Source organism: Manihot esculenta, chromosome 14 (genome assembly GCF_001659605.2).
Source record: "Manihot esculenta cultivar AM560-2 chromosome 14, M.esculenta_v8, whole genome shotgun sequence".
In the NCBI taxonomy this organism is placed as follows: domain Eukaryota; kingdom Viridiplantae; phylum Streptophyta; class Magnoliopsida; order Malpighiales; family Euphorbiaceae; genus Manihot; species Manihot esculenta.
This window is the reverse complement of record NC_035174.2, coordinates 4,041,244-4,057,577: the sequence shown is the minus strand read 5'-3', so window position 1 is coordinate 4,057,577 and position 16,334 is coordinate 4,041,244. Positions and strand designations below refer to the sequence as shown.

The 16,334-nt window shown below is 35.4% G+C and overlaps 3 protein-coding genes across 6 annotated transcripts; 1 reads left to right on the top strand and 2 right to left on the bottom strand.

Moving 5' to 3' along the window:
• The first annotated feature begins 234 nt into the window (after positions 1-234).
• Positions 235-4,737, top strand: LOC110599639 (long chain base biosynthesis protein 2a). Of its 3 annotated transcripts, none has more exons than XM_043950394.1 (12): positions 235-575; positions 653-718; positions 1,299-1,387; positions 1,538-1,683; positions 1,792-1,916; positions 2,000-2,093; positions 2,180-2,343; positions 2,540-2,701; positions 3,384-3,510; positions 3,640-3,806; positions 3,961-4,068; positions 4,338-4,737. In XM_043950394.1, exons 1-12 carry the CDS (start codon positions 450-452, stop codon positions 4,452-4,454), a joined length of 1,491 nt encoding a protein of 496 aa, XP_043806329.1. In that variant the 5' UTR covers positions 235-449; the 3' UTR covers positions 4,455-4,737. The 3 variants fall into 3 exon arrangements, with proteins under 3 accessions (XP_043806329.1, XP_043806330.1, XP_021591813.1); XM_021736121.2 differs by having other exon boundaries at positions 238-575; positions 4,439-4,737; XM_043950395.1 differs by lacking the exon at positions 3,961-4,068 and having other exon boundaries at positions 4,439-4,737.
• Positions 4,738-7,017: 2,280 nt separating this feature from the next.
• On the bottom strand, positions 7,018-8,480 carry LOC110599640. The gene has a single exon (XM_021736122.2). It carries the CDS (start codon positions 8,183-8,185, stop codon positions 7,232-7,234), a length of 954 nt encoding a protein of 317 aa, XP_021591814.1. The 5' UTR covers positions 8,186-8,480; the 3' UTR covers positions 7,018-7,231.
• A 1,504-nt stretch (positions 8,481-9,984) lies between these two features.
• On the bottom strand, positions 9,985-15,255 carry LOC110600094 (sialyltransferase-like protein 2). Of its 2 annotated transcripts, XM_021736817.2 has the most exons (13): positions 14,996-15,010; positions 14,776-14,849; positions 14,617-14,650; positions 14,459-14,512; positions 14,264-14,341; positions 13,881-13,981; positions 13,225-13,417; positions 13,043-13,133; positions 12,899-12,963; positions 12,271-12,425; positions 12,089-12,170; positions 11,664-11,773; positions 9,985-10,529 (listed from the first exon to the last, which is right to left on the bottom strand). In XM_021736817.2, the coding sequence occupies exons 4-13, from the start codon at positions 14,495-14,497 to the stop codon at positions 10,337-10,339; spliced, it is 1,107 nt and encodes a 368-aa protein (XP_021592509.1). In that variant the 5' UTR covers positions 14,498-14,512; positions 14,617-14,650; positions 14,776-14,849; positions 14,996-15,010; the 3' UTR covers positions 9,985-10,336. The 2 variants fall into 2 exon arrangements, with proteins under 2 accessions (XP_021592509.1, XP_021592508.1); XM_021736816.2 differs by lacking the exon at positions 14,459-14,512 and having other exon boundaries at positions 14,561-14,650; positions 14,996-15,255.
• Positions 15,256-16,334: the final 1,079 nt, after the last annotated feature.

Below are 16,334 nucleotides of genomic sequence, written 5' to 3'. Positions count from 1 at the left end.
TTGAAGAGTAATACTAAATTGAGGATATTTTAACTTCTCTCCGACTTTCAACCACCAAAGGAAAACAATGACCACTAGACATTTTAAATTTTAAAAATATTTTAATATATTATTTTAATTAAAAAATCATTAATAGATTTTTTCCTACTATGTGCATTATATAATAGTTTTCCGAAAAAATATCTTATAAAGAATCTTATCCGCATCAACCCGAGTGCAAAAGGGCTTGAATCGGGTGGTGGGTTACAACGAAGCCCACATATGCTTTTGGAGATTCCTGAACAGGATCTCTATGACCATGTTATGGAAACTTGAATAATCAAACCGAACGGGAGGAGAGGAATTGGAATTTGGATCGATCGAAGCGATAGATAATAATTTATTTATTGAATTTATCCGGTGTTACCTCTCAATCTCGTTTACCAGATCTAGCAGTTCGCCTGTAAGCAATGATAACGATTCCCTATCTGACCGCTTTGACCACATACTTCAGCTACGGATTGCTCTTCGCTTTTGGCCAATTAAGAGATTTTTTCAGAAAAATTTTCGATTGGTGGCGTACCAGCAATCTCCAGGTCTTTCTTGCTTATCCATAATTTCTACAGCCTCCTTTTCTCTTTCACATAATGACCTGTTTCACTTCGAATCCTAGGGATATGCACCGATCTGCTTAGGGCTTGAAGACTTCTATATTCGACGTCTCTATCTTCGAATTCAGGTTTAATTTTCTTGGCATGCTTTACTCTTTATTCTTTTCTAATTCGACATTATTTTTTACTCGAGTTTCCTGCAATATGATCGGAAGTCTGAAGTGAGCTGATTTCTGACGAATATTTCAACTTGTGCATTGTTGTGTTGGACTCATTTTATGTTAAGTTGAGCCGGATGCCTGTAATTTTGGGGTGTTGTGGTTTAAAAGTTGCAGTGTGCTAAATTGCAGTACGTGAACTTGGATCTCACCTCAGAGGTATGGGATTCTGGTGGGGGGGTTATGGACTTGAGCTCTCCCACTCCCACTCCAATGAGTAGCTTTTAGAGTGTAGTTCCTAAGTGTTGAATCAATATTACAACAAGGTTCATTTCTCTTCGGTTGACGCATGCATGCATGGATTTATAATCCATTCTCTAGAATTCTATGGCATTCGTTGTATGATTATTTGGACTTCTTATGTTGAATTTTAGAATTACATGTTAATGTGTGGTTGTAACCAGGATATGGTTTGATATTCTGCTTTTGCACAATGATTTGCTGCAACTGGCTTAATAGTTAGCGTTCGTTGTATTTTCTTCACATGCAGGACTGTTTTGGACGACCTATATCAAGTGCTCCTGATGCTTGGTTTGATGTGGTGGAACGTTACTCCAATGACAATAATAAGACACTGAAGTGAGTCCTTTAATCATTTTGCTCAGAAATTTATATCCTTGGCATTTGAAAGCAATTTTAACTTCTGGCATAATTGTTTGGAGAGAATTTAGATACTGGCTAATTTGTAAGCAATTTGTGGATTATTTTTCATAATCATATCTTGTGCAGACGAACCACAAAGTTAGCTAGGTGTCTTAACTTGGGATCCTACAATTACCTTGGCTTTGCTGCTGCTGATGAGTATTGTACACCACGTGTTATTGAATCATTGAATAGATTTTCTCCAAGTACTTGTAGTGCTCGTGTTGATGGAGGTAAGCATATTAATTTACTGGAATTTGTATCTTCATTATTTTCTAGTGGTTGGTATCCACAAAATACAGTTTGTTTTTTTTAAAAATTATTTTTAATTTTTTCCACAGGAACTACAACAGTCCACACTGAATTGGAGGAGTGTGTTGCAAACTTTGTTGGAAAGCCAGCTGCCATTGTCTTTGGCATGGGCTATGCAACAAACTCTGCCATCCTTCCTGTCCTGATTGGAAAAGTATGCAGATGATCTTTGTTGCAAGTGTCTTAATCTGTGACTATCATTTATGAATTACTTATTTCCATCATGTTTCTCAAAAGGGAGGGTTGATAATTAGTGATTCATTGAACCACAACTCAATTGTAAATGGTGCTCGAGGATCGGGAGCAACAATTCGAGTTTTCCAACATAATAGTAAGTTGTGTATAGTTGCTTATTTTGGTTTCTGGAAGGAATATTTAAGCATTCTCATGCCTATATATCTATAATCATTGTTTTAGCACCATCTCACTTGGAGAAAGTTTTGAGAGAACAAATTGCTGATGGACAACCTAGGACACATAGGCCTTGGAAGAAGATCATTGTCATTGTTGAGGGCATCTATAGTATGGAAGGGGAACTCTGCAAACTTCCTGAGATTGTTGCAATTTGCAAGAAATATAAGGTGATGCATTTAATATATAATAATTATACATGTTGAATCTTTTTAGTCTATGCTTTCTCACATGGAAGAATTAATGAAAAGCACAACTTGCTGTTATCAGTAATAATTTGTGAAAATTTGCATACTTCAAAACATATAAACTCCTCTCTATGCTTAAAAAATAAAATAAAATAAAATTTCTTTCTGTTTGTTTTAGGCATATGTTTACTTGGATGAGGCTCATAGCATTGGTGCTGTTGGAAAAACAGGAAGAGGTGTTTGTGAATTGTTAGGAGTGGATACTGCTGATGTGGATATTATGATGGGAACTTTTACAAAATCATTTGGATCATGTGGCGGCTATATTGCTGGATCCAAGGTTTGTTGATCATTTATTTATCCTTAGTCTTAGTAGAAGTATCGTGTAATGCAAATCCAGGTTATCAGGGGGAATATGTTACAATGGCATTTTTGTTAGCAATATTTTATTCAGCTTTCCTTAGCATTAAATTGTTTTAGCCAAAATCTTAATCAGTGTTCATTGTATTGGTTTATTTACATTTTCTCTTGTAAATTGTTTCATTATTATGTAATGCGTGGACAGACTGAAAATTGTTAACCAGAAAGGTGACAGCAAGATTTTTTTGCTTCAGGACTTTGCCTTTAGTTAAATGTTAAACAACAGGCAACAATATTGTCTTCCCCTTGTGCCCCTTAAGCACCATCTTTCACCATGTTTAGTTTTTACTATACACACCAAGTGGAAATAATTGCATGATCATTGAGTCTCATATATATTTTGAGCTTATCTTGACTGATCCTTGATTCCTTGTTGGCCTGTTAATTTTTTCAATAAAGTTTCATCACTGGTATGATTTGGTTATTTCCACTAGTTTTAGGTGTTGCAAAGACTGTCAATTATGGGCACCGGGCTTTCATACTTTTTATTTTCATTTTTCCTATATTGCAGCATATATATACGTGGTTCCTGTTGATTGCAGGAGTTGTGAATATTATGTGTTTGCCAGATGGTCATGGCTGAAGTTTGCTTGTTCTTTCAGGAGGTTATACAATATCTCAAGTACACCTGTCCAGCTCATCTGTATGCAACATCAATATCACCACCGGCTGCTCAACAAATTATATCTTCCATACGAGTCATTCTTGGAGAAGATGGTTCCAGTAGAGGTATTTGAAAAATAACTCCGTTGTTCTTGTCTTTGAAGTTCAGTTTTCATATTGTGATAATCATTTGAATTCATATTGAATTCCTCTATTGTTTTATTATGACTTTTGAGTGTCTTTTTGTCACTTTAGGGGCTCAAAAACTTGCAAGAATACGTGAAAACAGCAATTTTTTCAGGTCAGAGCTGCAGAAGATGGGCTTTGAGGTTCTTGGAGATAATGATTCTCCCGTAATGCCCATAATGCTTTACAATCCTGCAAAAATCCCTGCATTTTCACGGGAGTGCTTAAAACAGAATGTGAGCGACTTAATGTTTTTTTTTTTCTGTTATTTTCATGTTGATCATGGATTTATCTACTTCTTGTGTCGGTATGTTATTTTTTACCTGCTTAATCATTTGATAGTTCTTGTTGTTGCTGCTAATTATTAAGATCAATTGATATCACCTACAGGTAGCTGTTGTTACGGTTGCTTTTCCAGCTACCCCTTTACTTTTAGCTAGAGCACGTATTTGCATATCTGCCTCTCATACTAAGGAAGACCTTGTCAAAGCTTTAGAGGTAAATAGCCTGTTAGTATAACTTCTTTCCTGTATTTTTAATCCCTAAAAGACTGAAGATTTATGTACATGAACTAGTGTTTGTTAACTTGTGCAATATCCTATTGAGGCTACATAGTTATCAGACGGACATTAATCTTTGGATTAGGTATCCAATTGTCCAAGCTAGAGCGATGGGAAAGCCATGGCTTTGATATTGTAACTTTTGAATTCTTTCAGCTTGCAATTTGTCAGATTTCTTGAATTGATTTTGTACCTTTTCTTGGCTAGTACCCAACAATCAACCACATAGTTAGCCAAGCAGAATATGACAGGCTAATGCTTTTAAAGACCAGGCAAGAAATGGTAATTCTTCTCTTCTCTTCTGGCAGGTCATCGGTCGGGTAGGTGACCTTGTGGGCATAAAGTACTTCCCTGCTGAACCAAACAAGCAGCAACAGGAGCCAAGCACGATGAAGTTGGAGTGAGCATTTTAATTTTGTTTTGGTGAAAAATTGTGTGGCGCCTGGAAGCTGTAAGCTTGATCCGAGTGGCGTAAGTTTGTCGGTCGTTTGGCTTGTTTCCGTTTATGTAATCTGCTATTGGTTTGGACTCATTGTACAGATACAAACGAAATTTATTCAAGTATTTTTCCCACTTACCTATAAAGAATTCATATCCTTTTGAGTTATGCCATAGAGGATTGATCGAGTAGCGTTAGTTGTTCCAATATATTGGACAGCAATCCAGTTGCTTTGATGGTCAATTACTAAAGGGGATGACAATTGAAAAAAAATCGCTGATATTCACCTTTATAATAGCATCAAAACCTCCAAACCCAAAGAGAACATGGTATTTGCGTCGACAACTATTATTGTTATTGTTATAATTATTATTATTTTGATTAAAAATGCTTCCTGCCCAGGATGTAGATATACTATACCATGCTGTGTGGATATAGCCTCTACCCTAGTCAGCTGAATCATACTAACTGGACTGCCGGAGCTTGCAAAGATTGCATTTCAACAGCCAAAAGAACGGGAAAGAGTTCAAACTACATGCTATTAATGTGCACATGTACTCTGACTGGTACATATATTAAAATATACATGCAGATGCAAGTTGATTAAAGGTCAGCAGCTTTTACAATAAGAAGGCATGATCTCTAAATCAAGTGCATCTAAACGGCTCTCTAACGCAAAACTGGAGCAATAAATCCTTGGAAAAAAAAAAACACTACAATAAATTACCGTCAGCTTAAATTCCTCACATCCATTTTCAATCAAGCAAAGAAGCCTTACTCCCTTATTGACCTCTAAATGAAGAATGAACTAGTTCAATATTACCTCCAGCAACCTGTGCCCCATGTCAAATGAGAAAACACACAATGGGACATTGAGATGAACATTCACTTTCTAGCATAACTGAGATCCAATAAGGACGAGAGGTTGTACATTACATAGCATTACAAGTTTGTGCGACGGCTACCATTACTGCACTTTAATGAAAATACACAATCAAACACCAATTTGCAGAATCATCAGCCTTCAGAAATAATTTTCCAGCATCTAAAAATAAATTGCATGCGTGAATGGATTAAAGAGGATAGTTTCTCTACCAATCATTAGAGCTAAAATTGATTATTGTTAGTATACTGTTAAAACTATTTATAGGGTATCAGACAAAAATTTGGACATTTACATATAAGAAATAATAAATCCTTACTTGAATTGACATTACATCTATCCATTGATAGGCTCTTTCATTCTTTTTTGTGTTTATTTAATAAAAAAAAAGGAAAATGAAGCAATTCTAAATTTATTTCTATTGGGTGAATAAAAAAAAAATTTCAATTGATAATTTGATATAATTGATTTTTAGAGTTGGGGTTAGAAAAGGATTGAGGCATACTATGAATTAATACGTGTAAGCATATTAACTAATAATATAAATTATGTGGATCCAAAGAACCAAGCAATATACAATAATATCATTGCAACAATATAAATCCTTTTTACACAAAGAAAAAAATCAATCTGATTAAGAGTTGTAAATCAAAATAAAAAATTATACAGAAAGAAAGAAGTATATTAATGATGATGTGATTCCACTATGCACTGTCCATAAGTCACTATATTAAATTTAAGGCAGTAAAGCATCAAATATCAATTGATCTATAATTAAACTAAGACGAGCTTTAAATTGTCATACTTGAGATGATTAGGCTGATTTATGCTGTCATACAGTTCCTGATAAGGGAAGTAACCAAGTGGATGAAGGTCAAGGCCTTCCATATAATCAAGCAAGCCATGTAACAAATTATTTAGTTTTAGTAACCCACTCTGTGGCTTTCTTTTGCCAAACAGTAACTAACCCAGAAACAACTCAAATGCATCTTTAAAGGTTAAATATTGTGAGACACTTAATTAAAGAACTTAACCACAATTAAAAAAACAAAACTTCAACTTCTAACAGCATGAGCACAACATAACAAGATGGACGACCCTGATCAAGAAGATGATTTGCACCGCTGAAACATGTCCTGTCCATAACAAGTACTCTTCTAGAATTCAACCTAAAGTTAATGAATATCGGTGAACAAATGAACCATGAGAACTACTGCTCATAGCTCACAAACAGTCCTCAAAAACACAAAACCACCAGTTTCTAAGGTAAGTTAGCATAGATAGGATACCATCAGCAAAGGAAAAAAAAAACTTTAAGTATAGAATTATGGTATGCATAAAATGTTAGAACATTTCTTTTCACAATCACTGACATGAAAGATATTAAGCATACACTTTTCACTGACAGAAGGACAAACAAAGGCAACACACTTAAATTTGGATTATGAATTCTTTTCTGGAGCACATCAAAATCATTTTCTTTGATCATTTAAAAAGTCAAATAAGAGCTTTTAGGCTCATGAATTAGAACTACTACATGAACTAAATCATAAGAATTCCATGTATTAGAAAATTGCACTGAATTAAAAATGCATTCATATAGTGCAATAAGAAACACTAAGCCAAAATATCCTACTCATACCAAAAACTATTACTACTGCTACTACTAGATAAAACGAAATGACTCAAATTAAGGTCAGACATGATGCAGCTTGAATTACCATGACTGAGACATAAATCCTCTGTTGAATACCAAAACTACTACCTCATCGAAGACAGTCAAGAAAAACCTTTACCAAGCTTTTGAATTGCACAAAACATCTTTCTCCTTGATCCAACTGCGTTAATCCCCATATCTTTCAAATCCTCCAGCGTTAACATTGGCAAAACCTCATCATCCACCTCATGGATTTCAAAAACTGGTGCATATCGCCCTAACCCTATACTATTCAGCCAAATCCTCACCCCATCCTCTCCTCCACCAACACACGTCCCATTGTTCCTGTAGTCTCTGGCGTCAGTATCAGATGGGCCCGATAATTCAACCCCATCCTGATGATGATTATGATTATCCCTTGCTCTACTTGTCCGTCTATTATAATAAATTTCCCTTTCGTTTCTCTCGTTCCCGTCTCCCAAATTCTCAAGGGAGTGAACAGGACTCTGTTCTTTTAACGGACTTTCTGAATTTTCCATATCGAATCCGCGATAAGTATCATCCACATCTTCACCACCGCTGTATTTCTCATCGCCTTCGACATTGTTGTTGGCACCGCCACCGCCAGCATCGTCGATTTTGGAGACCCAATTGGATCTGACTCGCTTGGTAGTGGCAGTGGAAGCCCGCTTCTTCGAATCCTTGACTCTCCAGCTACCAATTGCGACGGAATCCAAATTGACATCTTTGTCTTCATCTAGGGTTTCAGCAAACTCACCGCTAGTAGTTAAATTGGTTAAAGCACGGGTCTTTGAGCCTTTATTAGAAGTACCGGGGTCCTTTTTGTGATCAAGAGACAGGAGCTGATGATGCTTCCATTGCTTATTATTGGCGGTCCTCCGCGAATGAGTATCATAGAGCTGTTCGCCACCGATTTCACCTAAACGGACGCTGGGCCTCCGCTGGCGCTTGGAGCCGACGGTTTCGGATGATGTAACTGCAATTGCAGGGCCTCCTCTTTCTCCTGCAGAGCTTCCGCCGTTTAGCTGGCCCTCCGGTGGAGACAAGTCCGCCATTTTCCAAGCAAAGGTTTTCAGATCCTCAGGCAAAATTCCCGGTGGCAAATAACTTCGGTCCACACTAATCTGTTTCCCTCTAGGGTTAATTAATATATGTACGCGAGCATATCTTATATGGATGTGCGCACGATAAGCAAGAGGAGAATCGAAGAGGGAAAAGGACGGAGAAGTTTTTTGATCGAGAGAGAGGAAGTGAGCGAGCGCGATTGTGCGAGAAGGGGGTGATGAAACCCAGGTGCTGAGTGAACGGATTTCTTCTTCTCTCTCTTTTTTTTTTTTTTTTTTTTTTAATTTCTTTTAAATTGTTTTTTGTTCTTAGCTCTACCCGTGTCCCCTTTTCCAATTTTTCTGTTTTTTTTCTCACACGCTGATCACGTGTGTCTCCATCAGTTGGTAATGAGGGACAAATTATGAAGGATCCAATATTCTTTTTTAAAAGTTAAATAAAATTAATTTAATTTCTTTCAATTAAATTTTTTATATTTTTATTTAAAGATAAAATAAATTTTGTTATAATATAACATTATTAAGTAAAAATAAATAAATTGATCTTATTTATTTTTTAAATAAAAATATAAGAGCTTCATTTAACTTATTTTTGTTTCTTTTTTTATTATTAAATTTTTCTATCGCATTAAATTAGAAAATAAGTATCACTTAAAAAATAAAAAAAATATTATTTCATCTTTCAATTTTACTATTAATTACAACCTTAATCTTTATGTTCAAAAAATGAAGCTATGCAATTCCTTGATTTTACTTCCATCACACCTTTTACCCTTCAATCCACTTTGATATTACCTTTAAATTTAACCATTGAATATTGTAATTATTTAAAATTTTGCCTCTCAATTTCACAATTAATTATAATTTCACCTTCATATTTATATATTCATTTTTCACTTTTTGTTTATCTTTCTCCGTTTCTCTATTTCTCACAGAATTTTTTTCCTATTATACATGAGAAAAAAATAAAAATAATAGATAAAATTGAGGATGAATTATAAATAATTATTATATTTAGGGACTATATCATAATTTATTTTAATATACTTTGCAAAAAATGACAGAAAATATTATTAAGAGATTAAATAGTATAATTTTTAAAATAGAAAAATAAAATCGTAATTAGAGATAAAATTTATGGACTAAATAATAAGTCTTTTAAAAATAAAATATAATTATTAAAAAAAATTTAAGAAGTTCAGAATAGGGTGCCTCTCTCCCCGATACTCTCCTGGCCTCTATTTCCTTCTCCATCTGTTTTTCCTTTGAGGGCTGTGGACTGCACAATCTTCCTCACTTTCCTCTCCCCCACCAAACGATTCCCTCCCTGCTCTCTCTCCCCTCATTTCCTACTCCTAATATATCCACTATAATAATAGCTACGTAAAACCGCTAAAACCATAACTTTGGGGATCACCACTGTAACTCCACATCACCATATCCACCACCTAAAAGCTCATTTATATATTAAAATCCAATTAAATACATCACTATATACGGTAAAATTCAACAATAGAATGATTAATGAGTTTTAATATTTTTAACATCTTCTAAATCTTCTCTTTTAATTATATGTTAAAATTTTAACTTCATTTCTAAAAGCTTTGACAATACTATTCTCAATCTAATTTTGAGACCTGGCGTGCATCACTTTATTACACGGATGGAACTGTACCGGTCAGCTAAGCCCTACCGAGCCCATAAACAGATGCAAAAGTATATGCAGGTTTCCAATATCAACAGAAATAAACATATCATTCTTCCAAAAAAAAAATCATAAAGACCTGTGCTGGAAGGACCCCTTGCAGAATAATAATATCAAGGTGAATTTGATTAACACTGCTTTGACTCAGAATGATTAAAATACACTTGGAATCTGTGAAAAAAAAAAGAGATTTCTTCACCAACGTTCGCCTTCTAAGTTCTAACTTTGCAAAACCAAAATTTTGTGAAACTAGACAGAGCCAGAAGAGTATACAAAGCTATTAAGCAAGAAATCCCAATAGTGCAGCTCAATTGTTTCTGCCTCCGGGATAATTCTCATAAAACTCCCTCCCTGATCTAGTAGCTATCGCATGGTGTACATGAATCAATAACTTGACAATTCTCAATCAGCTCGCACAACGCTAAATTAGCTCAGTTTCAATCTGTTGGGAGAGTGCAGACCATACCATGTCCAAGACTGTGCTCCAAGGGATACAATGTTGTGCCTTTAACAAACTTTCGATGTTCAACAGCCGCTTTTCTGAGACTTGAAATAACTGTGGACCTTCTAACCTGCTTTTTTCTAATGGAACATGCGGCCAGTGGGTCTTCAGATCCTGCTCCAACCCTCCTGCAACTCAAACAAGGCAATTGCTGCTCAACAAAGGAGCAAGTTTAACTAACAAGATCTAAATACTTCATAATGAGAAGAATACACAGAACAGTGGAGATGTTTATGATGGACGCCAAGGATATATGACCACAGTCATCGTAGGAGAAAGTAAAAACACGATAATCCTGTAATAATGAGGCTGACATAGGGGCAGAGTTCCCTTGCAAGTAACCAGGAAGTAATGAATGTTTTCTCTGCTAAACATCATCCTTTATAAGGAAAAACTTAATAAAGCCAACAGTCATGAAATTTATATATATAAACAGACGTTAGAAGTAAAGGCACCAACACCAAGTCAAACCATTTATGCAAAGGAAATTCAAGCAGTGGATTTTGCAAAGCATTCAAAAAGTCGAGTGGATACCAGCAAAAATATTAAATTCTCTAGATGCTAGAGATAGGATAATTAATTATAACACTCAAAAGCTCTCTTATACTTCCACCTCCAACTAGATCACTAAAACATATTTTTTTCCCTACCTATGTAAGAGCAAGTTACCCCTCCAAGCCAAATTCTCATCCACAACCAAGCCACCTCCACTGACAGTATCCTCACATGACAGTATGCAACTTTTCTTTCGTACGTTCCATATATGCAACTTTTCTTTCGTACGTTCCATATCCATTAAAAAAAAGAGAGCATCTATTGAGCAGGATATTCCCTATCATTTAGAAATTATCAACCATTAGAAGTTCTCTCCTAGCTTTCTTCCCTATAACATACCATCTCGGAAAGCTCAGAAGTTTTCAAGAACACTGCCCAAGGAAAAATTATTCTTTTTCAGCCATCACTAGATTTCTCTTCAGTAAGTCCCTAATAATAAGACCATTTCATAAAAAATATATCCCAACAACAATTCTAATACATCATCCACTGGTTGAAATTGTTAAAACTCAAATGATCATTAAGTAATAGCAGCCTAGGTTCTCCAAGCATCATATAGGAGTTTGCATGGCAGGATTAATAACTGTGCATGTGGATCAGGTTATAAGGAAAAAACAAACTACATGGTTCATCTGTCACACATTTCTAGCTATTTCATAGAAAAAATTTAATACAAAACAAAACTATATAAAAAAGTTACAGGATACCTCAACAATTTCTCTGATGCAACTCTAGCAGCTCGAATTGTGGTTGAGCTTGGCACCCATTTCACAACACGGTCCGGATCAGCTCGCATTGGAGAATGGATTTTAATGAGCTTAACAAAACCCAAAAATAAAAATAAAAAATTGATGTTACTGAGTGCATACAGCAGCTAGTAAGTAGTACGATGATTTACTTCAATTGTGGAGAGAAGTGTAGGAAGTTAGGAAAAAAAATTGAGATTCTAATAGTATAAGCTAGTAAGCTTAGAAGTGAACATAATCTAAGTCTCAGCCCTTTCATATAGTATGACCATCTAGGAAAATAAACAGTGGTTGTATATCCTTAGTTCCTTATGGTTGTGAGATTAACAGAGATTAGAAGGTTTTAGTCCATGGGAAAAAAATGGTGAGCATTCTTTCATACTTACGCCCAAACACTCCATCATCTGGTAATAAGCCCTTCCATGCAGAGGAGTATGACCTTGTCGAGACTCTGAGAAATATCTGGTCCTGAAAGAATAATTTAAAGTTCATTGGTCAGACAATCTATTTTAAAGTTCATTGGCCATGCAAGAATAAATTGGAATAATAATTCTTGAAAATTTTATACCATTCCTTGTATCCTGGATCCACAGTAAAACCATACATATCAACTGACTCACAAATAGAAAGTGCAAATTCAAGTGCCTTGAGGCCAGTTCCCTTTGCTGCTGAACCAAAGGATGCACCTAACATGAGATACACAGGATTGTTTATTGGAACTTCCTGCAGAAGACAAAAGAAAACATTAAATTATATTAACTAGCCAAAAAAAAGTGAAGATAGTTTGAAAGCACTTAAACGTCCAGACAAGATGAACATTTCGAAACCTTTGTTTTCAATAATTTAAGAAGTCAACTGATAGCAAGTTAAGGTCATTTTGAGAAAATTACATTCAGAAGATGTGCATGCAAAAAGAAACACAAAGCACTGGACAAACTAGATAAGGATGTTTTTCATAATCTAAAGAAAGAGAAATGCTCAGGAAATTGATTTCAAGGTTTTGGCCTGTATTGCCATAATTCAAAACCTAATCATTAGCCAATTCCAAGTTTTTAAATTACATATACTTGTAAATTTTCAAGAACACAGGAAGCAGAAGATCTTAAGTTGAGTAATACAGCTGCCCCAAGCAACTGACTTGGAAAAAACAAATAAATTAAGTTTACACAAAGGATATGCCAGATAAGAATACAAACCTGAATCATCTTGTTCATGATGTCATGTATTGTTGTTTTGATTATCAGGGTCTCCGTCCTTGTTTCTGCAGAATCCATATAATCAGCATTATTATAGTAATATGAGATAACTGATAGCCTTGTAAGATGCAGGATGCACTATACCATCTAATTCCACAACTTTATCAAGGGCTTTGGCAGATCCTCTGTTAAGAAGACGAAATGTACTTTTCTTACCAACATAATCTGTATAGTTCTGCCATAAAACAGAACAGAAAAAGAAAGTCAGGTCTTTACAGTGAAAATAAGGAAGTTTAGGATTCAACACAACAAATATAAAGCTTAACCTGCGTGGGGGCACCATTTTCTCTGACAACAGCATCGTAACCATCTATTTCCTTCCCAAATCTTGTCTTTAAAAGATCACCCGAATTACCAATAACAGCACAGCGGTCAAACTGTCTTGGAACATATGGTGGTGTCTCAGGGAGAACCAATGATAATTTCTCCACGCATAAAGTTTTATTTTGACAGTGGTTACTGCAGTACACAAAGAACCACATTAAAATATCAACTAGCTATTGATAGTCCCCAACAATTCAATTTTATGAATCGAAGTACAACAGCCAAAGAAAATAATGACTTCTCGAGACTTTTCCTGAAAGAATAGGACAACAAGAAAGATTTCCCAGCTTCCTTATCTGAAGTATATTTGGATTAAAGATTATATCTGCTACCATTACAAACTTTTGATCTCATGAAAAGCTCAGAAAAGCTCATTACTTCTTTGTCAAATAAAAGCTTATGTTAAGGCATAATTACTATGATGGGCAGGATTTGACAACTTCTCTACATACTCTCCTGCCAGGAGTATGTAATATCAGCCACATCATCTTTATCTGTTTTATTAGTAAATGCCATTTTCTTATGTCTATTCCTTCAGCTGTTATTTGTCCCCTCAATGATAATCATTTATTTATAATAATTTCCAGTAAATACATACAGAAGTATTCCCTTATTAATCCTGCGCCACGCATAGTCCTCCCATCCATTTGGTAAAGCATCAATGAACTCCCTTGTGAGTACAGTAGTGCTATTCCGCACCTGACAATCAACTCACTGAATAATAAATCAATTGTAAAGCATAAGAAAACTGGGGAAAAATAGACTTTTCAATCAATTTATGCAAGAGACAGGAAGCCGATCATATCATTTTCAGTATTCAATAAAAGAAATAAACAGGGATTAGCCCAGCTGACACAATTGTGGGCAATACTGGGTGGTCATGGGTTCAAAATCTAGACCCTTTAAGAAGATAGATAGTAATAATTAGTAGGCTTCCACACAAATAGAATCAGAACATTAACCACAAAACAGCAACCTCACCTGCTCCCATGTAGCCACAGCTTCACAAAGATTAAATTCAAACGATAATCCTTCAAGTTCTCCAGTTTTTGGATCTTTCTGTTTTCAAGTGAAATGTAAAACAAACTTAAATCTCAGGGCAACATATTAGTTGAGGACCATAGTATTTCATAAAAAGGAAAGTCAACTCAAAATAAATACATCCAAGTTTCTTACATTCTCTAAAATATGAAACTGATGCATCTCAATGTGCATACGACTTGCAACCAACTAAAATAAAAAAAGTAGACCCATTAAATTCTTGAAGCAGAAACATACCCACTTAGGAACAGTATCACTAGGAAAGTTTATTATGACTTGGCAATAATCATTACCAGTAACTGCTTGTAAACCTAATCCATTTGCATTCTGCACAAATAACAAGATGCAGAAAAAATTAAAAACCAATACAAAAGGCATGGCTTACTTTATACTACTGAAGATCCATTAAAAATTATACAATAGCGTAGAGCTCAAGAGCACCGAAGAATTACCACGCACTTCCGGAAACTGCTCTGCAGAGATTCCAATGCTTCTACATCTTCATGCGATAGCTGGTGGATCGCATCTATACAAAAAAAAAAAAATTAAAAATCGATTAACAACAATTATATATACACATACATATATAGACACACACACACACACACACACACACACACACACACACACACACAGAGAGAGAGAGAGAGAAAGAGAGAGAGAGAGACGCACTTAGATTGGAGACGCCGGCGATATAGATGAGGATCGCCGAGAGGCCAGATGCCAAAGCAACCAAAAAACCAAACTGCAAGAGCCTCATCTAAACGAAATTTGTAACCTCAAAACTCGAAAAGGAAGATGATAGGTTATTAAGAGTGAAAGGGGGATCTATCTACACTCCACAGACCAAAGCAACAGTGAGCTTTCTACGAACACCTGAGAAGTCGGAACCAGGAACTAACCACAATTCCTGGGAAATCATTTGCGCGTTATTTTACATCAAAAGAAACAACGTCGTTTTAGTTCAATCCCGGCTTGTTTCGGTCGCTTGGATCTGTGGGCCCATTTATTTCAAGACTCAGAAGAAGCCCAACTTTAGTCAGCCGACCCAGGATCTATTGAGCCCAATATAATTTTCTGGTCACTTGGACACTTCGTTTCTATTGGGCTAAACTTTTGTGAGTTATAATAACTTTAATTTTTTATATTAATTATGTAAGCGATACCTTATAAAAAAAATTATTCAAGGGATAAACTTCCGCAGACAACAAGTGTATCTCTTCATCAGTTCAAACTTTTTAAGTTTCTCAAGAAAAAAAAAAAGTTTTACTTCGCTTTTCAGATGGACAATTTTTATGTGTAATTCATACTATCCATGGAGATGAAAACATAGAAAAAACGAATAATTGTATGGTGGCATGCGAGTCAAATATTTTTCAGCGGCAAGAGAGGAATGATTTAGACTATATAGTGATGATAGTCTCAGGCAGGACCATTGTTCCTCTGCCATCAATATCAAGTCTTAAAGATTAAATTGCATGATTTAAATTTAGTGCATGCATGGTAATCGAAATTTAGACGGAATGGGCAGTCTTTGGAGGTGATGACACTGCTCATTCTCTGGTCCTTTTCACAATAAATTTTTCATTTTGAGACCTTAATTATGTCACTTTCACTAATGGAATCACTCGAAATTTCCAGTTAACAAGCACCATCATCCATGACAATACTTTAGTCCAAGCCACGGCCATGGCCTCGGCCCAAAAGATTAAAGACCATGGAGGGGACCATCTTCAAAATCTTTGCATTCTGTACGTAAATATTTATTGTCCAAGAGGCATGGTTTTCACTTCACATTTGCCCTCCAATAATGTCTCTTTTTTACTCTTGAATTGTTTGTATTCATAGAAGAAACAAAACAACCCACGATACTATGTTTTATGTCGAAAGTAGACAGTTGCTGAGGTTATGGACCCATGATTCTTGTTGCAGCAATGAGCTTGAATTTGCTCCTTGTAAAGGACTGCTGGGGTCGACATTAAATATTCTGTATTCTAGAGCTAAAAGCCAT